The following is a 26499-nucleotide window of genomic DNA, read 5'->3' as shown; positions in this document are numbered from 1 at the left end:
CTAAGCTCTACGAAATTTTCCCCAGAATTTTCATTTTTTCTAAATTTCACATGTTCAATAGAAATAATTTGATTTGCTTGATTTGAACTACAAAAGGTAAATTCACCGATTCTAAAAAAAGCATGATCGGCTACCAAAATGCCGTTGAAAAAAGAATGGTTTCGAAGTTCGACGAACACACTAAATTTGTTGCTTTTATAAGTTTCTCAAGAATGTGTTTTGTGATTGGAAGTCTACAATCTTTGGAATGGTTTGACCTTTTGATTCCTTCCAATAACTTCCTAATAAGAAAGTTTTTTGTGTTGTCAAGAAACCCAATATTTTGCATTTGAAACTTATTCCTGATATATAGGATGAAATAGTAGAATGAGCCAAACCTTGCAGGGATAAATGAGCAATAAACATACAAATGTTGGAACAGGCGGGGGCCAAACAGTACAAAGTTCATACAAAATTCTGAATTGCTAAAAGCTTTTTAGACTAGTTGAGTATGTTTGCCTTGTATTTACTGATACTGAATTAAGTGTCAAGCGTTTAGATAATTTTCGCAAAATCTTCTGGAATAGGTGTCGGATTTTGATCGGAGTTGGGGAGTTGGGGACAAGAACTCGAAACCTGGTCCACTGTTTGCGAGAAATAGAATCAGCTATAGCATTATTATAACCATCTATATGACAAGTTTTAAAGTCAAAATTTTTTACTATGGAATATAAAACCAATGGGCTAACCAATTCCATAACTCGAGCAGATCTTGATGAGTTTTTGTTTAAAATGGAAACTAGCGCTTTATTGTCAGTGTGTAGCATTACCTTCATGTCGAGAAATTCATTCTTAAATAAGAAAATTGCAAGGACAATTGGCACAATAACTCTAAAAATGTTATGTCTAACATAATGTCTGGATTCTTCCAGCTATCTGGCCAACCAAAATATGCCCATTGCCCATGAAGGTAAACGCCGCATCCTAAATGTTGATTGCCTGCACTATCAGTGTAGAGATGAAGTTGGTCATTAGGCAACCAATTAACAGTCATGTAATTTAAACTGCCATTAAACCTGTGTATAAAATCTAACCACACAAGAAGGTCAGATTTCATTCCCTTTGTTACCCTAATGAAATGACTTGGGTATTTTATTCCACACATAGCATCACAAAATCTTCTATTAAAGGCCCTAGCAGATGGAATAGCTTTCGCACAAAAATTCAGAGAACCTACCAACAATTGTAATTCTCTCAGCGTAACTTTTGTTTGGTTTTTTTTTTTGTAACATATCACGCAGTGATTTCTCCGGATCGAATTTTTTTTTCTTCGGGAATTCGAATAATCATCTTACCTGTATCAATTTCTTTACCCAGGAATGTATGTACCGATTTTTGCCCATGTTTTCTCTTCTGCAAGAGGGATGCCAAAAGCAGAGCAGGTATTTTTGAATGAAAACATCAACAAGTTACATGTTTCTAACATGCCCATAGCAAATATGAAATCATTTAAGTAATGGTTCAGTGTATGAACTCCAGTTTTTACTTCTACTACCCACTGAATAAAATGTGCAAACTTTTCCCCATAAAGTACAACTAATTGAACAACCCATTGGAAGACACATCGTAATAATATTGATCATTAAACTTGAAACCAAGTTATTGATGGTCAGAAGGGTGAACCGGAAGAAATCTAAAAGCTGATTTCACATCCATTTCACTTCTTTTGACGAGTTTTTAGACATGGTAGGGTCACTGGGAAAAGGGGCTTATCTTGGAAAAAATTAGAAGGATATGAAATGTGGTGAATGAGACGCCAATCCCCATCCTTTTTTGCCACTACTCCAATGGGTGATAGCATTAAATTGGGCAAAGGTTCATGATTAAAAGGACCTGCTATTCGACCCAAAGAAATTTCTTTGTTAAATTTATCTTTTAGCTCTTTAGGGTGATCGTTCACAGAAACTAAATTTTTACAGCTTGTTGACACTCTTGGACCTTCATAATGTAGATAAAAACCTAATTAAAACCCGTTCTTTAATTCATTAGCAACGGTTTGATTTGGAAAAATTGACAGATAAGAACACATATTATTCAAGTTAATTGGTGTTAAACCTGTTCTTACGAAAGGAACCAGTAAGTATTTGCTGCCTGACTGATGAAAAAATGAGAAGGGGCTTGAAAAGCCCTGGAGGATGATGTCCTCTGTACCGCTTGTGTATCAGGACAATGAATTGCAGGATGTTTGTTTTGAAACTTTAAACACTGGTGTTGATATTGACAATTTTGCATGCGACAAGAGCCTTTGTTGCTGTATTTATAACAAAATTTTGAGCTGCCCTGAGAATTTTTGTGTTGTAATTTTGATTGTATTTACAGGTTTTAATGTGAGTTGACCATTTGTAAATAGAACTCTACTCTCCTGTGCTTCAATATCTGATTGCTTATTTAAAAGTGTATGCAATTCTACAAACGTCCCTTTCATGATTTTTAGCTCTTCCGGTCAGAAACCAGAAGAGCTTATGCGATACTAATGCGTCCGTCGTCCTTCCGTCTGTCTGTCTATCTGTAAACAATTTTTCAAAATGCTACTCCTCCTACAGTTTTGGTCTGATTTCAATATACCGTATATCAGGATTTTTCCGCGTGTATCCAATTTCCGCTTTGTTCGCGACGGGTTCTGAATCGCGGAAAATAAAACAGCGTAAATTTAATACAAAGTTTTCTTTTGTAGTAGAATTATTTCTTAATGCTTATATCGCAAAGGGTAGATATAGCGGGATCAGAGGACAAGCACAAGATACCGGTAATAGGTACAAGCCCTTATTGTTTGTTTACCAATTGACAAGCTAGCTAATTATATGGGTCACTTTCCTTGCCAGAAGCTATTAAACTAATTATACCTGAGCTGCTAGTCAGTTTGGAAAAGTAACTGACCAATGATTGTTTAAATTTTAAAAAATAATAGCCGTGGATTTGATAATTCGTATGCAACACAGGTGTGTAATCAGCTGAGCGGGTCTTCTGAAATTGACGAGGTGAGGGTCGGTCGATCTATTTCTCACCCATATGAAATAACTGAAGCTTAATGACTTTACATTTTACATCCCATTCCTTCATAAGCTTAAACAACTGTTAATAATATAATCACTGGGACTTTGAAATAGTGAAAATTTGATTCGCGTAAATTTAATATACTGATTTAGGTTCTGATTCGCGGAAAAAACATGACGCGGAAAAAACCTGATATACGGTAATTTGGTACACAAGTAGACTACACTAAGATACATAATTCTGTATATCGGTTTTTGATTTCGATGAACGGTGTTACCGTGGTTACTAAAACTAGAAATTTCTTGGAAATACATTCAAAATGCTACTCCTCCTACAGTTTTGGTCTGATTTCAATACAACTTGGCACACAAGTAGACTACACTACAATAAGATACATAATTCTATGTATCGGTTTTTGATTTCGATGAATGTGTTGCCTAGTTGCTAAAAATAGAGATTTCTGTAATATACTTTTAAATTGCTACTCCTGCTACAGTTTTGGTCTGATTTCAATATAACTTGGCACACAAGCAGACTACACTAAGATACATAATTCTATATACTAGTGTCAGATTTTGATTTCGATGAACAGTGTTGCCTTGGTTACTGAGAATAGAAATTACTGTAAAATACCATATATAGTTGCCTATAAGTTGGCTTTTTGGAGTTCAAATTTGGTCCAAAACTCTCTGTCTGACTTATGGGTGAGATATAAAAAGACTGTTCTTTTAGAAGGTTTATCTTTCTAACATAAGCTTAAAAAATACATTTATAGGCGAGTATATACGGTACTTTCAAAATGCTACTCCAAATCCAGTTTGAGTCTGATTATAATATAATTTGGCATGCAAGTAGACTACACTGAGATACATAAAATCAGTTTTGTGTTTTTGATTTTGATGATTGATGTTGCCATAGTGATTTAAATTGAAAATTCTGTTAAATTTATTAAAAGCTACTCCTACAGTACTGTTAACGTTGTAGTCTTATTGCAATCTTGCCACAAAGAGACTTAATCAAGGATCTCATTATTCCATTTATTGCTTTTGTAAAGTTTTAAGTCCCAACTGCTACTTTTCTCTTCCTTTGTTATAAGTACAAACCAGTAGAGCAACAGTCTCTACAGAGACTTCTGGTTTGTTTAACTGACTGTGTAACATGCATACCTAGGTCATCATTTACACTGGTTATGCTCTGAGGCATTGAACATGAAGGAGAAATTGTGTCAAAACAAATGACTTGATCTGAATCAGATAAATTTTGCACATTGTCAGTTGATGGACTAGAAGAGACTTTGCTACCTTCAGACGATGGTGTGTCAAGCCGTTGAGATAGAATCGTCTCTACCCTCTTGTTGATTTCCGGTAGCATTTTTTCCGCTACTGAAGAAACAACCTACTCAAGGTCTGGCATTGCCTCCTTGTTTGTTCCGGTTGTTTGAGGTGGCTGTGAGTTCTTTACTTTCTGGCATCTTTTCTTTACGCCCAGAAGTCTGGCCTTCCCTGCGAATTTCCTTTTCCTATTCGTTGCCGTTGGCCTCCCTCCTTCGTCAATCGAGTGCGACTTTTGTCGTGGTTGCTTCTTTCAAAATACGATAAATAAATGTATTTTAACTCTGATGTATAAAAGAAATTGAATATGATCCCAAAGCAGTTATCAAGAAAAACAATTGACGATACAGAAGTTGTCAGAAGGACTAAAAGTATGTTTATATTAGAAAATATTACAATAAAAACACGAATTCTTTTGATTAATAAATAGTTAACCCTATACCTCATAAATGAGAAATAAACCAATGGATTAAATGGAGAAAATTAGAAGATACATCAAATTTTTAAGCTAAGAGATAAGCTACACCCACCTCTCAATCCAACTGTAACAAATATTGTGATCTGAATCAGATAAACCCGTTACATTGTTTCGTAACATAACCCCTCCTGAAGAAAGCATTCGTCCCAAATGCAACTGGACTTGGGTCTACTAAAAACTTCACTTGCAGCTATATATAAGTAAGGATAAATCAATATAACAACAATGCACTGAAAATGTACAATGACATGTATGCATAAAATGACAAAAAGCAGCATTAATGGAAAATGGTTACATGTATCAATCATATCACACTTATCTCAAATTTATATATTCATCACAATGACTATTATTATACTTTCATGTTAAATACTAAAATCTGATTGGTTTAGACGCAGTTAACAATCCGTTCGATTACCCTGAGCCTTAGCAACACACGTGACAACAGGTAACACAACGGTAATGCCACATGCGTGGAAGTTATGCGCGAACGGTTCACCGTAGAATTCTCAAAACGTCAGTTGCGCGTTTGAAAGAACCGGAATTTACTTGACGTCAATAAAAGCTTGCGTCCGATATAGCTTACTTGAAAACAACAAACGACAGACGATACATGCTTGCGAGTGTAGGAAACATGCTTGAGAGCCAGAAATAACGAAACTTATATGACAAATGACTCTAATTCGAGTATCAAACAAACAGTAAGGAGATCAGTGAACCGGTGAGTATGAAAGCTTTCTATACATGAACGTAAAGACGATCGACGTTTATTTTTTTTTTTTTTGCTGACGTCCTAAATCAATAAGACATTCAGTATAATAAAATAAATGGTGCCTGTTTTGGAGGGTAACATTTGAAATTGACACCCCTCGGAAAACCATTGTCAACCTCCGCTGACGCGTCGGTTGACAATGGTTTTCCTTGGGGTGTCAATTTCAAATGTTACCCTCCAAAACAGGCACCATTTATATAATGCTACATGTAATTATATAAAAATCTTTGGTTACATCCATCCCATATCAACAAAATAATACAAAATCAACTTGAACCTAGTGGGCTTTAAAATATTAATAATTCTCCTACCATCAAAACACTTTACTTATATATGAATGATTATTTAAACAATGACATACATTCAAACTGAAAAGTAATATCTTGACTCCACTATAGCACAAATCACACTTATTCTTCTAAAAATTCCTTATGCCCCAAGATCATGACAAACATTTGACTTTCAATAATCTCAGCTAGAGTCTCTAATCTATAGAAAACGGCCTCAATTTGTATCTTACATAATGTTCTGGCGTCACTGGACAGGTGGCAGTTAATGTTTTTGGCCCCATCTCTCAGGTAGTGAAGTATTACATCGGAATACGTGGAGTCCTGGTCTACAAAATACACATTCAGGTCCCCTCGGTCACAAATAGTGTATGAAGGTGATATGGTGGGGTCCTCCATCATCCTCGAAAACAACGAATCAGGGTAATTCCTCAGTGGGGCACTTGTCGTTACGAATAATTTCCCGCCAACATCTAGTCCAACACGTTACTGCGGTACTGTGGATGAGGGTTGCTTTCTCCTGGAAAGAGATGTCTTGATGGAAGCGTCCTTTTTGTCAAACTCCCTATCAGTGGCGGTTGTAACTGTCCTAATAGGCGTTGAAGTTGCTGCTGGTTCGGCAATGGACACATTAGGAGACAGAAGATCATCTTCCTCTAAGGAATCACTCAGGATATCGCCAAAGAGTCGCTTTAACGACTCCCTCGTGGGTTTACCAGGAGTCGATCTGCTCTTGAGTGGTGATGTTACGTGTACAACTGCATCCATCGGCGGAATGGGCGTGAATCGTCGCGTCATGGTGTTTTGTGCGGATGTTGTCACAACGTTTATCTCCGAAGACACGAGTTGCGGTACTGGGGCGGACATCTCCGAAGGCACGAGTGTTGGTATAGGGGTGGACATGTCCGAAGACACGAGTGGTGGTACAGGGGTGGACATCTCCGAAGGCACAGGTGGTGGCACTGGAGTGGACCTCTTTGAAGGTACGTGTGGCGGCACTGGGGTGGACCTCTTCGCCAGCTTCCTGGACTTCCTCACCCGGTGCGGTTTTGAATAAGGACCTCCTCTTGGCCTGGCCTAGATTGTATGGCTGGTAGCTGAAGACCAAGGAGAGCTCCTTCATAAATGGAATGACGTACCTCCCCCTCCCACGCTGGAACGCTTCGAATTCTTTTTCTTCCTCTAAGGTGAGTCTTATGGTGGCCTTTTTTACCCTCTGTAAGGTCCTCCCCTCGCAACCGTGCTTCTGGTCTTTACGGCCCAATATCATTCCTGAAGTGGCGCACTTGTTCACGAAGCCGGAATGGACCGCCGTCATATGACGTTCACAGTGGCTCTGCTGGGTAAATTCTCTAAAGTTTGGACCTGTAAAGTGATAAAGGGATACTTAGTCCCTTATTCTGTGAACAATTATAGTGAACAACCTTGGGTTTGCTTTTTCTCGTTTTTGTAATTTTGTATATGACATCATTGATTTTTTTCAGAATTAAGGAAGGTCCTAACTAATGACATTGAAACTTTGGTGATCTCATTTTATTAATATTAAAGGCAAGGTACCACATAGTCTGGTCCGATTTATGGGAAAAAAATACTTCTAACGGCAAATAATTATAATTTGGTCCAGCATAGTTTTTAACCTAATTCGAGTATGCTGAATCCGAAAAAAATATGCTGGCCTTCATGAAAATGGCGTTAAAGAGGTCAAAATGGCGATTCAAAATGGCGGACATCAAATTTTTCTAATTTTCTCTTTATATCGTTCAAAATGGAGAAATACTGTGTGAATATCTCACTGAGTGTAATACAAGTATAAAATGATAATAGAATACTAACATTATTAATTTAATTCAGAAAATTTAGTCGTTTCTACATTTAATTCGAATTTTCTCTGATTTTGTTTTCTATTGTTCTATATTCTGCTTTGTTCGGGATTTTACATTTGCAAATATCCATACACTGCAGATTTGTATTTTTTCCTCTACATCTCACTATTGTACAGCTGAATGATGGTGCATCTGTAAGTTAAGATCAATATAGCGATTCAAAATGACGGATATTCAGTTTTTTTAAAAAATCATTTCTTAATGTCGTTTACATAGGAGAAAGGATTTGTAAATATCTTACTGAACGTAAAACAACTATGTGAATTTCCAATATAACTTTAATATTATCACACTGACTTTAATTCGAAAAATTTAGTCGTTTAAATTTGAAATGTGTTAATTAGCTCAAAATGGCGATTCAAAATGACGTCATATTCACTCGAATTTCGTAAAATACTCAAACTGCTTAATTCTGATTCGTTTTGCAGAAAATAAATTACAATTTGTTTTTTATGTATAGTATATTGATTAGTCCAATAACTATGAACAAACAAAAAATACTAGAAAAGATTCATTATGCCCCCCGCTTGAAAAGTAGGAGAGTATACTGTAATCGGTATGTCCGTCTGTCCGTCTGTTACGCTTTGCGGTACCCATCTCTTATCCCCAACTCCTCTTATACCACTGAGTGAAATTTAATGAAACTTTTACAGAATCTTTATAACATATCGCCATTGTGCACCTCCTATTTTGCTTTTTGATTCGACACATATTTTGGGTTTCCCGGCCACAGCAAAACATGGACTTTGCCATTATAACCATATGGAAGGCGGGGGATATCATTTAGTGAGCTCACTGCTCATAGTACCTCTAGTTTTTTTCTGGAAATAGATAGAACAACGTCGACTTAAGCGTTTCCAAATTTTCCCCCCTCGTATTTGACCGTGTTCCGAAGCTTTTGAGCACCCGTCCACCTAAAATCACTCCTGAATCCTGTCATTATCAACACGCACTTCTACTTCAACCTTCCTCAGCACACCATCAAATATAACTGAAGAAATTCTTGTCCGATTTCATCGAACACTTTGTTCCAGCTTTTTAGCACTTATAAGAACTTAGTATTATCCCCTAACATCTTCTATTCCAGATTTATTTGCTAAATGTTTCAGTTCTTCGGAATTTTGGTATTGTCAACACTCAAGTAAAATTGTGCCCCGTGTCAAGGATGACAACCCCTTGGCACGTAAAAGATCGTTTCTCTGGAGTTCGAAAAAGAGTAAGCTCACTGGGGGCCGCCAGAGAAACCAACATCCTTCAAAAACCGATTATTTAAACTGAGAGTCCACCGAAACATGGCTGAAAAATTGCCGACCTGCTGGCAGTTTTACTAAAGGTCGTAAGTTAAAACGTAGGCGTAAACGTAGACGTAGACGTAACTTACGTCGATTTTGCGTTTTACTAAAGATCGTATCTTACGATTTGACGTAGATTTACGTGAAAATCTACGTCTGCTCCATAGCAGCCGTAAGAAATCACTTAGCGTTTTCAACTTCTAAATAAAAATGGCGACTATATTATTTATGCAGCGTTCTTTGCGCAAACAGCGTGTTTTCCGAGATAGAAGCCAGCCATTGGATTCTTTCGACGACTCGGAGCTCATTTCTAGGTACCGTTTCCCTCGAAGGATAATTTTCGATTTGATCGATGGGGTAGATGAGCAACTTCGGCCATATACAGAAAGATCACATGCCATCCCCACTCAGCTGCAGGTAATATAAACATTGAAACTGAAAGTATCCGTGTCACATCCTATGGCAACGGGAGTTTCTAAACGATAAACCGTTAGGTCAGGAAAATAAGAATCCGGTAAAAGTAGACAGATAATAAAATTATACTTGTAAATATCTTAATTTTGTTACCCTACAGTATGTACTTAAAGGAAATCATGAAGAAAGAAAACAGTTCTTTATGGTGTTAAAAATTAAGGTATAAATAAAACCCCTGTTTGTTTGTTGTGTGTTTTGGGGGGTAAACAAAATTCTTTTAGAAATAGCATTTATTCATACACAACACATACATGTAGTGACGTACACATATCTTGTTAAGTACTATGTAGTGTTTGTTTTTTTAATTTTCGGTTACATTAATTTTGTTAAATGCTCAGACAACCTAAACTAAGTGGTTCCAGTATTTTGAATTATTATTTTTTGACGGAGTCGAAATGTACGAAAACGGCAAACATTTTGATAGGGGTCGGATGGAGGGTAAAGTGGAAGCTCACAACCCTAGCACAAAAATTAAACTACATTGAAGTTAAGATCATATTACTTGGTTTTTTGTTTGTTTTTTTTTTGGGGGGGGGGGCTCTCGAATGTACATATTTTTTTCTCTTTCACATGTAAACCTCGACTGTGAATATTATCTTAAAGTAATATACCCCCCCCCCCCCCACACACACACACCCTCACACACACGACACAAAAGATAATTTCGTGTTCGGGCAAAGGACATTTCCTTTTTTCATGGTTTTTTTAGGGCTAATTTTTTTTCTTACACTTAGCCCCCCCCCTCCTTTTAATTTGCTTCTAACGCCAATGACAGATATATGTAGTATTCATCGTCCATATGATGTTTATAATTGTATATCATATTAAATAAAAGGATAAACATGTAATTCATGCCTACATGTACATACAGTCCTGCAAAAAATCAAAACACAATACATTAGTTATACATGTACATGTGTTCGTGTTCCCCAAATACCGGGTAATATATAACCAATCTTGAATTGAAATATCTAAATTCTTTCTTCTTAGTTCGTATTTAAAATAGTCAATACTCAATACCTAGTAAATACCTAGTAAAACTACTTAAAAGGCAGTGGTTGTATGACCAGTAAATTTACTAGTTTTTTTTTCAGTGCACCAGTCTTCTGCGCCAAACTCGAGCTCGTAATAGAGTTTTAGCGGGAAAATAATTAATTCAACAAAATTGAAAATTCAATTAACACAGACGCTTTAAATAGTTTTTTTTTAATTTAATATGGTTATATAACTTTATTTTATCAACACAATTTCATAATTTACATAAGAATGAAAACATAATTTAAAAGTTACATAAACCGAGTTCTAACAGGGGCGTAGCTAGACAAAAATGATGTGCACGCCAAAAAAGGCAGGGGGTCTGGGGGCCGCCTTGAGGCCCCCAGTGGGTCCAGGGCGAAGCCCTGGTGGGGGCCCAGGGGGCGAAGCCCCCGGAAGCTCCTGGGTTTTCACGTTTAGACTGAACAAAATTTACGGTATTTTTAAATATATAACGTATGCTACGAGATGAAGTCAACTTCACGATATTCTGCTTTATGACACCAAAAAATAATAGATCTATTAATATTTAAAAAATATTTATGTTTTTTTTTTTATAAAATCAAGTGCATTGTCTGAATTTTTTGATTACTTTAAAAAGGTATTTTTAGTTCTATTTTTTGTCTAATTTTTAAATAATGAAAATAAAACAAAACAATTTCAATCCAGCAAATTTAATTTCCCCAAAACGTGCGGCGTCATGTTTCGTGTTTTATCGTTTAGCCTCTACCTAAAATTCTCCAAAATCCATTTTTTTCTGGATTTAGCATTAACAAATTGTTCCATTGCTTTTTCTATATCAATTTTAAAATCTCTGTGAATATGGAGAAGTCCAAGCGATGACAATCTGTCATTTCTCATAGTGGAACGGACGTACGTTTTCAGTCGCCGCAAAACGCTGAAGGACTCTCTGCAGTTGCGCTTGCTACCGGCATGGTTAGCAATATGAATAAAATGGACTCTATTGTTGGATATAGCGCTGAATTAATAGAATCTAATGTACTGCAAAGTGTGCGCGGTTTCTCGTCTTGCGCCGTCAATCCCCATCTTGTGCGCCAACGGGCAACTTCTCTCCTAAACTCTTCCAAAGACAATATGATATCGTCCTGAAAGGCATTGTATATGGCTGCAATATGTTCATTGGTAATATTTTCTAAATATACGGGAAGAAGGTGTTGCGCCATGAAACGATCCTCGGATTTAAGTAGTCGCGAATCGAGTTCCATAATAACGTGATCCACAAATGGATAATACATTGAAATGCGCCAATACTGTCGGGGAGTATCAGCTGGGTGATTGGCTCTCCCTGTCTGTCTTCCACACCGTCTTGGCATACTTTCATCCACTTGTAGCGGTGCAGCTAGATCTAATGCCACCTGATACAACTCGTCCCAAACTGAATCATCTTCCCTTTCCTGCCTCAGCATCTCAACAACAACTGTACACTCCTTGACTGCCTCAAGTAGATCGCATTCGACGCCCTGTAAGAAAAGAGAAAGGTGAACAGTGCTTTGTAGGACGTGCTCGGCAACAACTAGACCAATGATAAAATCAAATCTCGTAACTGCGTTAACCTGCTGTCCTGCTTTATCATCACCTTGGTCGTGCAAACTCTCAAGCGCATGTACAACTACCGGAAGAGATGTCTTGAAAGTGAACAAAGCATCCGCACGACTTGTCCATCTTGTCTCACATAAAGTCCGAAGCTTAGTTCTCTTTTCCATTTTTTCTTTCGTTGCCTCGTCTGCTTCCAATTCATCAAAGAAAGCCTGTAGCTTCTTTGATGAATAATCAAAAGAAAATGCAATTTCTTGAACGGTGGTCATTACGCTGCGAATTGACTTGTTACTGCAACTGTGCACAACGGCTAAGTTCAGACAGTGGGATTTGCAATGTACATATAGCGCACCTGGAACAACCTGCCGTATTCTTGCTTGTACCCCACTGTACTTTCCAGACATATTGGCTGCTCCATCATACCCCTGAGCTCTCATTTTTGCAATATCTATACCAGCCCCTTGAAGAGTTTGAATCAAAAGTTCGGCTAAATGATCACCTTTTGTGCTACGTGCCATAACAAAGTCAAGAAAATCCTCTTTAATAGATATTTCATTGCTCACTTGATCCCGAACCAAGTAACGTAGGCAAACAGAAAGCTGTTCTCGAGTCGCAGTATCTGTGGTTTCATCAGCTATGAGCGCAAAACATTTACTCTTGTTGCAATTGCAGTTCGGATTTGGTTTGCTAGCAAATTTATAATTTCATTTTGAATGTCAGGGGATGTGTAGAGAGTTTTGCGATTCCCTGAAAGATGTTCAGCAAGTATTTCATCACCCTGCGCCATAGAATGCAATATTGCTATGAAATTACTGCGTTCCGGAACGTGTCCACGGATGGGTATATTTTGCTTTCCACAAAGCAGAAGTACTTCCATAATTTTCTTCAAAATATGACGATTTTTTGAAACTTGGGCCTTTCTAAATGTGGATAATTTATACAAGATGGGCTCTTCATCGCCATCTTTAGAGTAAATTCGTATGAATTCCTCGGCCATTGTTTGGTATGTGTAATGTGGTGAATTTTCCCTAAGGTGACGTTTGATGAAACCAGGTAAGTTTGACCAATCTGTAACTTTATTTATGAAAAGTTTTTCTTTGCATTCTTTTCGGCCAAACAAAACACATGGACCACAGAACAGGGCATCATCTTGAATGCTGTATCGTAACCAAGGGTGATCTAGAAGCCATTTAGCAGATAAACGGCGTCGACGATTTCCAAAGTCCCTATGGAAGCAATAACAAAAAATCACATTGGCATTGGATTTCTTAGTACTATAACGTAGATGCTTATTTTAGAAATGTCATAAAAATGAATGACGAAGATATTCAGATTACATGTACTATAATGTCAACAATCTTTAATTTCCTTTTTATTTCCCTACAACTGTCAAGAGATCTTTTTCATTATTGGTTTAATATTTACCTTGCAGGAAAGTCGAAAGTGTGGGGATTTTCCCATTTACATGTCAAAATCTTTATTTTTGTTTTCTTCACAAGCAGTTCGTAGTCGTCTAACGTGGCAATATCTGGGTAGGGTGGGAGGCTTGCAGAAATCGTCGAAGATGAACATGATGGAGGTGATTCCTTCGAAGGGGTTGATGCCCCTGAATCATTATCGGGGATACATGTACATGTATTTTGCTCAGATTTGTCTGGTGTTGAAACCGGTTTCGTAACCTTACTGAAAAACCGGTCTATAGTTTGATTCGACTGCTTTGATTTGGGTTTCGTTTCGGGTGTTTTTGACATAATTGATTAGTTTGTATAATACGTACCATGCCAGTCATTTCATTATCGGAAATACAGTTACGCGCATTTAAATTGGAATTTTTATGAAAAGAGTTTGTAAATCCGGATTAACTATAGGTATTACATATATAACGTTAGGCCTGCAGGCATAGTGAGTTTACACGGAATCTTTTAGGAATCTAAATTTTTATATGACGATATAATCATTTTTTTTAATAATAAATTTTATAAAAATGCACAATAATTTTTTTTGGGACTAAAAGATGTGCACGCCATGGCGTGCTGGCGTATAGGCAGCTACACCCCTGTCTAACTATCCTCCATAAAAACAGAAGCTTTTAACTTCGTATATGATGAAAAGTGTGACCTGTAATTTAAAAAAAAAAAATATTCTCATTGTTCCTTTTCAGGTCCTATGTACGTTGCGTTACATTGCAAAAGCTGATTTCTTTTCGGAAGTTGGAGATGTTCACGGAGTTTCCAAATCGTCCGTTTCAGTATGTTTACCAAGGGTGTGCCAAGCCCTTTGTGAGCACTTGCAGAACATTAAATTCCCATCTTCAGTGCACTCTTTAAGGAAAATAAAAGACGAATTCCACAGCATCGCCCGTTTCCCCAACGTGGTAGGGGCCATTGACGGGACCCTTATCCCCATCAAAGGGATGAGTACCGAGGATGAACACATATATGTATCGAGAAAAAACTTTCATGCCCTTAATATCCAAGGGGTTGTGGACGCAGAGATGAGGTCTGCTCAAATATTTTTTGCAAATTTGTACAATGCAGTCCACTTACAAAAGTTATAACATACTTTAAAGGTACTTGGACACAGATTTGAAGTTATTATTTTCTTTATAACATTACGACTTATATATTTTAATAAAAATCTTATTTCGTTTAAAAGATATTGAAATTTCAAATTTTTCGGCGGGTTTGATTGACACATCGTTGCACTCTCACAAATTTAATTTTATTCTTAATCCTTAGGAAAAGTGGCAATCTCGTTTTGTATAAATGAAAAACATTAATACTTTAATCCAGAAAATTCAGAGTAGACACGTTCGAAAGCAAAAGAAACCCACAATATATTGTCAGTCCGTGCAGTTGTGGTAAGCAGACTGTGACGATTGAACGCACCCAGTGAATTCTAAATATAAACAATAACAGAACTCGAGCCCTGTTTACAAAAACTGTGTACATAACACGAGTGTGATCGATTTGCTAAACTCTGCACGCATCTCTTAGTTCGGAATGACGATACTTGTGAAGGTGTTTTGCTTTCTAACATTTCTACTCTGAAAAAAATATTTTTATTGATAAAAGTTTTAATATTTCTCATTAAAACACATCAAAATTACCACTTTTCCTAAGGATTAAGAATAAAGTTAAAATTTGTGAAAGTGCAAAGATGTGTCAATCAAACCCGCCAAAAAATTTTAAGTTTTAATAACTTTTAATCGAAATAAGATTTTTAATCAATTTTTGTGTGAAATGCTATCAAAATATATAATTCGTGATATTATACAGAAAAAATGAGAAAATATTAACTTCAAATCTGTGTCTAAGTACCTTTAAAATGGAGAACATTTTGTTTCTCTTCTTGCTGAATTTTCTTTACGATCACACAATGTCATAATGATTATACTTTTATTTTAGATTTCTCAACATCAATTGCCGATTCCCAGGCAGTGCGCATGATGCATACATCATGTCAAACTCCACCATTCCGGACATCATGGCTAATTTGCCAGAGGGTGGTTGGCTGCTGGGTGACTCTGGTTATCCGTTGAAAGATTTTCTTATGACACCCTTCAATAACCATTCCACTCCAACGGAGGAAAGATATAATCGTGCTCACTGCCAGACCAGAAATGTTGTAGAAAGGGCATTTGGCGTGCTCAAATCCAGATTCAGGCATGTGATATGATTTCAAAACATCATAATTATTTTCTATTAAGTATGATTTGTAACAAAAAAAGTTGTACAGGTATCATAAGTTTACATGAGTGCTCATGGTCATCATCTACTGAACATTATGAACATTGAACAATACATGTATATACATGTAAAACATACTGATATCATAAATCAGCCTTCATAATTAGGACACTGAGGATTTGATTAATCAAATCATGCAAATTTTGCAGATGTCTTCACAAAAGTGGAGGATGTTTGCCTTTCAAACCAACCAAATGTGCAATTATCATCGAGACATGTTGCCGGCTCCACAACAAGGCAATTGAAGAGAGAATCCCCCTCCAACAAGGTGGTCGTGTTGTTTTACAACAACACATGTATGTTCATAGAGGAGCACCTCCGCGGTCAGCCAGAGACCTGAGACAACACATTGCATCAAGATTTTAAGTAAATTTAAGGTAATTTCACCCTCCTATGATGTCATAGGTATTTGCGAAAACTGTAATTAGTTTAAATTCATACCTATTAGAGGAAAATTCATTTGCCATAGACTTTTTTTCAATTTAAGTAACTTTCATTTCATACGCAATATTTAATTAAATATATTTTTATTTTGTAGATAGGAGGACAAGCTGAAATAATGAAGAACCTGTTGTATTTTGATTTCGTAATTTATTTTTTAATAAATTGTAGTAACAATAAATAATATATGAATTAGGGATGTCAAATCGGTCAATTTTTATTACTCGGTTACTCGGACGTTTTTCCGATCGAGTACCCGGGTACTCGGTAAAGTGTAAATGAATAGGAACAAGTTAATTGATAACTGTAAAACATGGTAAACTCTTGTAGAAATAAAACCGATGGGAGGTTACCTGCAAATGCGTTATAATAATTATGACCACTTTGTACGCGACGAAATTCTTTTTAAGTTCAATTTATTTATCAGATAAATACGAGAAATAAAATCATAAATTGTTCACAGTGTTTTTGTTTCAAAATAATCAGTTCTGTTCCGTAATTGTATATGTAAGTCTTTGATGCCTTTGACGTTCAAGTGATAAGTTGTCAGAGCTACATGTACGGTATAAACTTGATCAAGTAATCCTAAACAGAGAGGATTTATACGATCTTCGTACACTTTTTGATCCGAGATTTCATAGAATTACGATACAGTATGTTTTAGTTTGGAGCAACGATGGACATAACATTTTTAAAGCATTTGCTTTCAACCATTTGCATTAATTGGCATGTAATCAAACGCATATCAACAATCGCACGTGCAATATCGTCTGTCTCTTTCCCCGAGAATTTACGGCTTCTTGGAGAATTGACAAAATTATTTAATTTATTTAAATACAATGGACCTTAAACGATGTTCAATGAAAACAAATAATTAAAGCAAACTAAACATAAGGGTAGAAGACAGTCGAAGGTGAGAAAAGCCAGGTAGGCACATCAGGTGTTTGGTCACGGTAATTACTGTATAAACACTGCCACGGGCGATAACGGTCATTTAGGAAACCCTAATTACTGTATGTACAAGTGCAAAGAACATTTTACGTTTTAAAATCGATGTTTTAATGCATTAATAAATATATAAGCTCAGAAATATTTAAAAATATACATCCGAGTAACCGAGTACCGATTTTAGTATTCGATACTCGGACGTTCGATCGAGTACCCGGTTAACCGGGTACTCGTTGACATCCCTAATATGAATACTATATATAATCTTATAATTTTATATATTACTATCTGTTACCCTAGAAGAGAAATACAGTGTAACCATATATTAAATTTTTAAGCATTTTTTACAGAGAAGTATTTATCTATTCAGACAAAATATACAGAGTGTAATCAAATGAAGTTCATTTTAAGCTAAAATTCAATAACTGGAGGAACTGACAGTCCAGAGTCTAAATTCTGCCATCCCTCTAATATTGTTACAATTCTCTCCAGTGCCTGAGCCTTCCTTTCCTCAACATCCAACCTTCTCTTTTTCAATTCAACAAGTTCTTTCATCCCATTATCTGCAAAAAAGGGCATGTTGAAAAAAAGTTCAGTTGGTGGAAAAACGTTTCAATGAATCCATTAGATTGATGTCAGTACTAAAAAAGTTTACCGGTTGAAACTCAATAAATTGAGACTGCAATTTCCTTAGCTTACAATGTCATTTCCTTGGAGGTTATTAAAAGTTGACCATTTGAGTATCATTCTCTACACATGCATGTTTTAAATCTACCTTGAATTTTTCTTCAGAAACCATTTGTCATGAATTTAACTAGATAGAAATTTCACAAGGTTGAATTTTGATGTCTTGTTTTTATTAATGATGGAAATTCTTTTAACTGTTACCGTATCCTCCAGTCCTCTTTTTTCCTACTGGTTCCAGACTCTTTTTACTCTTGCACGTTTGTGATGGCAAAGCTGAAATGTAAATTTATGAAAACAGATGTAAAAGACATTTGGTAAATTTTTTATCTTAAAAGAAAACATCCAAGTAACACTAATGACAAAAGAATACATTGCTTAAAAGCATTTCCATCATTTAAATTTAAAGCTAAAATTTTTAGGACACCTGAGTAAAGTTTGGTGACCTATTGCTATCTGTTTTCGTCCCTCCTGGGGCCAGAGGGGTGGTGCTAAAACCACCAAAATTAATCATCAAGGTGAAAAATTTTGAAAATTAGGTCAAACATGAAGGTCAAGGATTAATGGGTCATGATTTGAACAACACTGAATCTACGTTACCTGAGGATGTTTCCATATAAATAAGATCCTTCATGCATTTGCTATTCTTAAAAAGACGAATTGAAAAAAAATTCCCTATATGTTTGTATGTAAAACTTTGACCGGCCACTATGGCACCAATCTAATTAAAATTAGATATTAGATATGCTCGCATACTCGCTACACTAACATCTAAAATATCCCGTACATCAGAGGTCAAATTTGGAACAACTCTAGACTTATTCGATTTGGTAACGTCAACAAATATTCGATGATTTTGGCAGCGACTAAATGTGATCAGAAAAGCTCACTTGAGCTTTCTGCTCAGGTGAGCTATGAATAATGAATGAAAAGTGTCAGATATCAAGTATAGATGCATACATACCAGTACATGGAATTGAGGGCTCTTCAGAAGTTACATGTATGTCAACCACACATTCTAAAATTTAAAAATCTTGATGATATTAGATAGCACATACAGTGTATGTAAATAAAATAAAAGAAAATGTCTTTCATATGTAAGAATAATTCCAATTAAATTTTAATTTTTTTCTTAAATGATGAATATTTTCTAAGTGCATACTAGTTGAAATAAATATATTTACACTCCACATTTAATTTGCTTAAAAAGTTTGAGGTAAGCTACAGCAATGAAGGAATAACAGACCATCATAATGATAGACGGAAAGGGGAATTTCATGAAGGATGCTCAAAAAATGTGAATTTTGATTATAAAATCAACTCAATGACTAAACCAGATTACCATAAACAAAATGTATTAATATATATTCCTTTGACCTGAAACATTGTTAGATGTTGCACTGCAATCTCCAGTTGCTCCTGGACAATTCAAATCACAATTCAAATCCAATTTCCCCTTTGTTTGACCTGTTCATCAGATATAAAAAAAGAGTATAAATCAGTACATGTATCATGCTTACAAAATTTTACAGCTAGATTTCCAATCATAAAGCAATTTTATCATACATATAAAGTTCTTTGTATATGCATTTAATTTATGAAAAGTAAATGTCTGAGATTCATGTAGGTGCAGAAGTGTATTTCCCTGCTTGAGAAAATTTGGACAGATTAAGCATAGAGCTACAGATCCAAGCATTGTAAAATCCTTCGATTATCGCTGAAGCTTAGTCGCTCACTTCGGATATTTTGCTTGCATATGTTTAAGACCGCTAAAAAGTATATAAAGTAGGGATGTGCGATTTTATCGGTATACCGGTATATCGCGATTTTTTGTTGCGTGATACGTATCGTGATACGGAGACCTAAATATCGGTATTTAAGAACATATTAGAAAGTCCAGAAATTATTCATTTATTTGTTTAATCTTTTCAAATTACAATTACAGAAAGTATAAAAATGTTGTAAAACGTGAAAAGAACGGCAGCTTACCGCCCAAACAGAGTTGATTTTATATACATAAATATTTCAAGAAAATAAAATTTTGTTTTTCAAGCAAATTGTTTAGAAAAATAATGACTTTTCATATAAAATCATTGTAAAATCTGCTTTTAAAAATATCATGATATTATCGTGATATTGTGGGGAAAAATCGTGATATATCGCGATAAGAAATTTTTGGCGATACCCATCCCTAATATAAAGTATCAAGGGTAATAGTTAAATATATGATTAATTATAGGATACCAATCTAATAGTCAGAGAAAGATTAAACTACACGAAATAAAAGCCTACAGTAGCGACAAATAATCATCAGCGTATAAAATGGAAGGTTTTTATAACGCTTGCCTTGGATCTGTAGCTCTCTACTTTATGTGTCCAAATTTTCTCAAGCAGATTGAGAGCTACAGTTCTGCAGCTAAGATTCAGTCATTAGGCCACACCAATAAAAAAAAATGTTTATCGGACCCGCATGCTTGTATTAAACAAAATTATACAAATAATATTCATTTAAAATCCCCGCACCATGGGAATTCTGTGCTGTTTTTTGTATATTTCCGCTCTATTTATCGTACTTTTAATCTACTTACTCTGCAAATCAGAAAAAATACAATTGTCCGCTCAAATTTTTTCATGCCCCACCTAAAAATCTTGCCTACAAAAAAGTAATAAGATTATTATTTAACCGCTAGCCCGCTCGTACTTTCTTTATCAAATGAAACAAACAAAAAATTAAATTGGTGTGGCCTTACCTTTAAAATCTTAAAATATCAAATCCTACAGTGATTTCCATTTGTACATGTGTGTATACTAAAGTACTTTATGTGGGATTACCTTGATCTGCATCTGATTTAGTATCCACTGCCCCTTCTAATCCATGTATCATCTCTGTTGGAATAGTACCAAGAAGCTAAAGATTCAAAGTACATATAAATATGTAAGCTTTAATTTGTTTGCATACAAAACATATAAATAATCATGATAATAATGAAGTGACTACAATATTACTTTTTTGATATAATAAAAAAAAACATCACTAGAAAAAAGAATTCAAATATACTTTCTCAGAACCTCTCAATCGCTTTATCACCTTGTGTATGTATGATTAAATATAATTTTTATTTACTCACTTTACTTTAACTTTAAAATGTTTAAGTAACTTTTAACCCACTACCAAATACTCACAGACACCTCCCATGGCTTAAAAATTATTTCTGTACAGGGTCCACCACCTGTTTTTGATGCTTCTCTCTTCCGGAAAGCCTCCTTCTTTTTCACACTGGACAAACTATCCTGTATTTTCTTTTTTGTTTCATCTAGTGATCTGTTGCATGATACTGCTACAGCATTCACTCTGTTTTTTATTATAAAAATATATGTAAAAACATTTTACTATTGCTCATCATTATTATGATAATATAATAAACACTGCTAAATGGGTACAAAAGATATCATACATGTACACATGGAATTATCTTCATGAGTTCATCTTCGATTCACTACCGTCTATCGAGTATCGTCATTATTTTTTTCTACTTTCGCTTTGTATTTGAAACGAATATGCGGATCTATATCTAATAGGCCAAATTGTGGCGGAAAATCACAGTACATTAACTCGTATTGAGAAAAAATATAATACTATAAAATGTTAAAGATATCTTTATATAAATTAATAAATATCTTATTCGCTTACATCCATAACATGTATCGATATTAACATGATTAATATTGATAAGATTTAGAACACCGATTCGCGTATAAGTTACATTCTCCGGAGACGACTTGCTCAGTTAATGAATACATTTTTACGTGGTTATAAGTATTAGGTCTAATGCACACATAATAGACATTGGCGTCTAAACCTACGAAGCAATGTTCTATACAAGTATACATTTGGAAAAAAGTGGGGGGCTAAGTCAATGCTAAGTATATATTTGGAAAAAAAGTGGGGGGGGGGGGGCTGGCCCCCCTAGCCCCCCCCCCCCGGTTCCGACGCCTATGATAGATATAGACATATCTAATTCTTAAATCACAAAAGTGTCCTTTGAATATTTTTCAAGCAATTTAAGAACTTCATCATGACGTTTAGGCCTATAGATTTATTTCTTTATGGTTGCAAATTTAACGTACGGAATCAGATAAATGTAAAAAATAAATATTGGATTGGAGTCCCGGACCTGAATGAATAAATAAAAATAAAAACTAACCTTTCTGTTATCTCTTCCCAAGCCCTTTTCTTTGTATCCGATGTTATAGAAGGCGAGAATTTGCCCCGAATAACCTTAAAATTTCTACAGTAAGCCTCTATTAGCACCTCCAGCTCAATCTCACTCCAGTTAGGTTTTCGTATTTTAATTTTATCCATTAGGCCTAACGTTACTTTGTTTTGGTTGTTTCTTTTTATACAAATATCACCAAAATGATTTGCAGACGACTCGCAATATATTGAAAGTAGCTAATACGCATGCGCAGCTTTCGTTACTAGGATAGTTTATTTGCCTTTCCTTCTGAAGAGTTCCTGTCGTAAGTTACGAGAATCTTTACGTGTAGGGCTACGTTACGGGCGCAGATACGACCTTTAGTAATACGCTATCTACGCACACGTAAATTCAGTCGTAAAGTCTACGTTTACGTCTACGTCTACGGCAAAATTTACGACCTTTAGTAAAACTCATTGCTGGCGTTTAACAATATACAATCAATCAATAAATACTCAAGGAACAACACACTTATGTTCAAATGTTAAAAGTCTATTTTTTTTCCAAAACCTTATGCCAAATTAACTAGAGGTACTGTGAGCAATTAGCTCACTAAATGATACCCCGTCTCCCATATGAATATAATGGCAGTGTCCATGTTTTGCTGTGGACAACCCAAAATATGGTATAAAAAGTCTCTAATATTCAAGACATGTAGCTCTTTATTTCGTGACCGCGTATAGATTTGCTGTCTTTTAGGGTAGAACGGTCATTCTATTAGCAAAAAAATTCTCAAACTTTATCATCTGGAATCACATTGTATGCATATTTTGGTGAGAAGAGTTGTATAATTATGCAATTTAAGAGGCCTGCAGATGCCTCGTGATTCCTATCACTTACAAGCTTTTGTACCAATAGGCCTAAGCCATTCTTGACTTCGATCTAGTCAAAGAAGGATATGGAGATAATGAACAGTATTCAATCTCAAAGTCCATTAAACAATATACAAAATCAGGGCAGAGCAAACACGAACCTCCGAAACATCGGAGGGGGATCAGGTGCCATGGAGGAGTGAGCATCCCCTGCCGACCGGTCACACCCGCCGTGAGCTCGTTGTCATGATCAGGAAATAACGGAAAAAATCCGTCGTCAATTCATGTATAAATAATGGACTAACAATTGGTATGAAAAACGTCAATCAGCATTTGACTCAATGATAAATTGTATTTGCTGACAAGGTCATTGTATCGACCATAGAACTTACGAAATGATGACTTTAAACGAGACTGCTGATATTCTTGTTTCATCAACTTGCTTGTCAATAATTTACCTCGTTTAAGAAATTGTTAATACGTAGAGCATGCTCTTGCGTATCGAATCAACTGAGATATATATACTCCGTATGCAGGTGATGAAGGTATATTGCTGCATAAGTGAGGGAAGTTGACGATAGAAAAGTTAAAGTCATCACGTTTATCATATAGCTTGGTTGTTAGATTACCATTAGTGTCTTTTTCAAGTAAAATATCCAAATATGAAGCAGAAGTGTCGGACTCTGTGGTATCTTTTATCTCATGTTCACCAGGATATATCGTATCGACGTAGGAATGGAAATTATCATTATTAATTGACAATACGTCGTCGATATATCTAAATGTTGAGTTGAAGGCCACAGCAAGTGTTTTCTTCTTTTCACGCATAAGATTTTGCATCAATTCTGCTTCATATGAATATAAAAATAAGTCTGCTAATAACTGAGCGCAATTTGTACCCATGGGAATTCCAATAGATTGTTGGAATACAAAACTTCTCTTGACAACAAAATTTTATTGAACAATCCAAAAACTTTATAAGGCAACGTGATCCACCCTTCTTTGTTAGGGTAGTGTAAGGTTGTATCAAGAATCGAGGGGGACTGAACACAAACATTTTCTTCTTTCAGATTTTGTAAATTTCATTTTTTTTTTAAATTTATATACACTGTTCAATACAAAATTATCCGTTCACAACATAAAATATTTGAGAATGCAGTTGAATTTTTGACCGAGAATAACAAAACGCAAATGTAGGGACACAGAATCAGAGCTGGACAATCAAGAAAATTTATGGTTTATGTATATTATACTGATAATTCTTCATAAATATGTTTATATTTGGATATTATACTATATTTAGATTTATATGTTGTAACAATTACTAGCCCTCTAATTGGTCGTGGTCGATCATTTTAAAAATCATACTAAGTTATGCTGCACTAGACCTTCCACATGAACATAGACATTATTTTTTTTTCTACACTGGGCTATAAAAATAGATTAAGAAATTCCACCAACTGATATTATTTAGCAACCCTCGAACTACAATATTCACTCGCCTTAATGCTCGGGAAAACTGCTCTTGGGGTAGCTTAATTTTCATATTGTCCTCCAAACAGAAATAAGTGTATGATATTATTTAACTTTTTATATGAAGAAGCATGGAGAGACAGGTAATAGGTAAAATGTCCTCGGAACTGTCGTCAAAAATGTATGCTAATAATAGAAGTAATTAAACAAAAATCCGTGTTATAAAAATCCTAGGCTAAGTCATTAACGAAAATATTCTCCAACTCTCATTGCATATTTGAAAATTATTTCATGAATAAAAAAGAAACAAACTGTAATTTATTTTCTGCAAAACGAATCAGGATTAAGCAGTTTGGGTATTTTACGAAATTCGAGTGTATAAGAAGTCATTTGAATTGCCATTTTGAGCTAATTAACATATTTCAAATTTAAACGACTAAATTTTCCGAATTAAAGTTATTATATAAGTGTTCTGTTGTCATTATACATGGTTGTACTACGCTCAGTAAGATATTCACAAATCCTTTTCCTATGTAAACAACATTAAGAAATAATTTGAAAAAGAAATGAATATCCGCCATTTTGAATCGCCATTTTGACTTTTAACTAACAGCTGCACCATCACTCAGTTGTAGAATAGTGAGATGTAGAGGATAAAATACAAATCTGCAGTGTATGGATATTTGCAAATGTAAAATCCTTGACAAAGAAGAATATAGAAACAATAGACAAATAAATCAGAGAAAATTCGAATTAAGTGTAGAAACGACTAAATTTTCTGAATTAAACTAATAATGTTATAATTCTATTATATTTTTATAGATTTATTACACTCATTGAGATATTCACTCATTATTTCTCCTTTTTGAACGATATTAAGAGAAAATAGAAAAATTTGATGTCCGCCATTTTGAATCGCCATTTTGACCTCTTTAACTCCATTTTCATGAAGGCCAGCATATTTTTTCGGATTCAGCATACTCGAATTAGGTTAAAAAACTATGCTGGACAAATAATAATTATTTGCCGTTAGAAGTTATTTCTAGCCTTCTTTTTTAAAATCAGGACCAGACTAACACAAGATCTCCCTCTTCATAACCTTGAAAATTTATCTCTTTGTTGTATTCCCTAAACATTTTTCCTTGTAAGCATATTCTGACATTTCTTATGTACTTTCAGTTTGTAGCCTTCCCAATACTAAATCAGCTGGGAGAGAAACATGCCTACCAAACATCATCTCACATGGACCTACACCAGTTGACTCGTGCTGGGCTGACCTATAAGCTAACATGAATAAGGGTAAATGTTCGTCTCAGTATACTTTATTTATTCCTCAGGGTTCGACACTAACGGTAGCCTGCTAGCCTGGGACTACTATAACTTGAAGTCGGGCTACTGAACAAGTCATAAAGCTTGTCCTACAGGGCTACTAATATTTTTATTCCATGATAACAGATATCAAACTAAACAATGACAAACGAATTTTTTTAATCGCAAGCGAGATTTTGAATCGTCGGTGTGGTATAACTCGCACTTTTTACCTTAATATTGCTCGACGTTGTTTTAGTCCGACTTATCAAAAATCTTTATCGTCTAAGAGTTTGAACAGACGACGTAAAAACCGAGAATGCAGGCAGTGTACTGAGTAAGACAAATGACCTTGGAAAGTTGGAAGTACCTGGCAGGTGTCGCTCCAACAACGAAGAAACCAAAAACAATGTAGGAAAAAAAAGAAAAACAACAGTTATACGAGAAATCAAAAAGAGAGAGAAAGTTCCAGTCTACATGGGTAGATACTTTTAAGTGGTTACGATATGATAAAGAAAAGAACTTAATGTACGAGGGTTGTTCGAAAAGTTCGTGGACAACAGACATATCTTTTTTACTTGACGTCATATGTTATCCCAAATTTGGTTGAAATATTTTTACAATAAATCCAAATGATTTGTTTTAAATTTTTCCAAAATATTACAATTTATTCAAAGCTTATCCAA

General features: G+C 35.3%; 2 protein-coding genes and 1 pseudogene across 2 annotated transcripts; 1 reads left to right on the top strand and 2 right to left on the bottom strand.

The window, feature by feature from the left end:
* Positions 1-2296: 2296 nt before the first annotated feature.
* LOC134247257 (uncharacterized) lies at positions 2297-6303 on the bottom strand (annotated as a pseudogene).
* Positions 6304-9276: 2973 nt separating this feature from the next.
* Positions 9277-16318, top strand: LOC134247255 (putative nuclease HARBI1). The gene is made up of 4 exons (XM_062729619.1): positions 9277-9493; positions 14304-14641; positions 15550-15807; positions 16041-16318. Exons 1-4 carry the CDS (start codon positions 9287-9289, stop codon positions 16255-16257), a joined length of 1020 nt encoding a protein of 339 aa, XP_062585603.1. The 5' UTR covers positions 9277-9286; the 3' UTR covers positions 16258-16318.
* A 1246-nt stretch (positions 16319-17564) lies between these two features.
* Positions 17565-22504, bottom strand: LOC134247254 (uncharacterized). The gene is made up of 7 exons (XM_062729618.1): positions 22170-22504; positions 21148-21316; positions 20797-20872; positions 19342-19431; positions 18929-18982; positions 18169-18240; positions 17565-17843 (listed from the first exon to the last, which is right to left on the bottom strand). Exons 1-7 carry the CDS (start codon positions 22325-22327, stop codon positions 17692-17694), a joined length of 771 nt encoding a protein of 256 aa, XP_062585602.1. The 5' UTR covers positions 22328-22504; the 3' UTR covers positions 17565-17691.
* Between the last annotated feature and the right edge of the window lie 3995 nt (positions 22505-26499).

This window comes from Saccostrea cucullata, unplaced genomic scaffold (assembly GCF_032062105.1).
Source record: "Saccostrea cucullata isolate Sc308-1 unplaced genomic scaffold, CSIRO_AGI_Scuc_v1 ctg9998, whole genome shotgun sequence".
Taxonomy (NCBI): Eukaryota; Metazoa; Mollusca; class Bivalvia; order Ostreida; family Ostreidae; genus Saccostrea; species Saccostrea cuccullata.
Note: the sequence above shows the minus strand (reverse complement) of the source record. Positions and strands in the feature narration are given on the sequence as shown.

What these genes read in the sequence shown, in the direction of transcription:
- LOC134247255 (XM_062729619.1), top strand. Translation starts at nt 9,287, where the DNA reads ATGGCGACTATATTATTTATGCAGCGTTCTTTGCGCAAACAGCGTGTT. An exon ending in CCATCCCCACTCAGCTGCAG is followed by an intron (nt 9,494 to 14,303) that starts GTAATATAAACA and finishes GTTCCTTTTCAG; the next exon opens with GTCCTATGTACGTTGCGTTA. An exon ending in GTTGTGGACGCAGAGATGAG is followed by an intron (nt 14,642 to 15,549) that starts GTCTGCTCAAAT and finishes CTTTTATTTTAG; the next exon opens with ATTTCTCAACATCAATTGCC.
- LOC134247254 (XM_062729618.1), bottom strand. Translation starts at nt 22,327, where the DNA reads ATGGATAAAATTAAAATACGAAAACCTAACTGGAGTGAGATTGAGCTG. An exon ending in TGGGAAGAGATAACAGAAAG is followed by an intron (nt 21,317 to 22,169) that starts GTTAGTTTTTAT and finishes AATAAAAAACAG; the next exon opens with AGTGAATGCTGTAGCAGTAT. An exon ending in GCCCTCAATTCCATGTACTG is followed by an intron (nt 18,241 to 18,928) that starts GTATGTATGCAT and finishes TTTACATTTCAG; the next exon opens with CTTTGCCATCACAAACGTGC.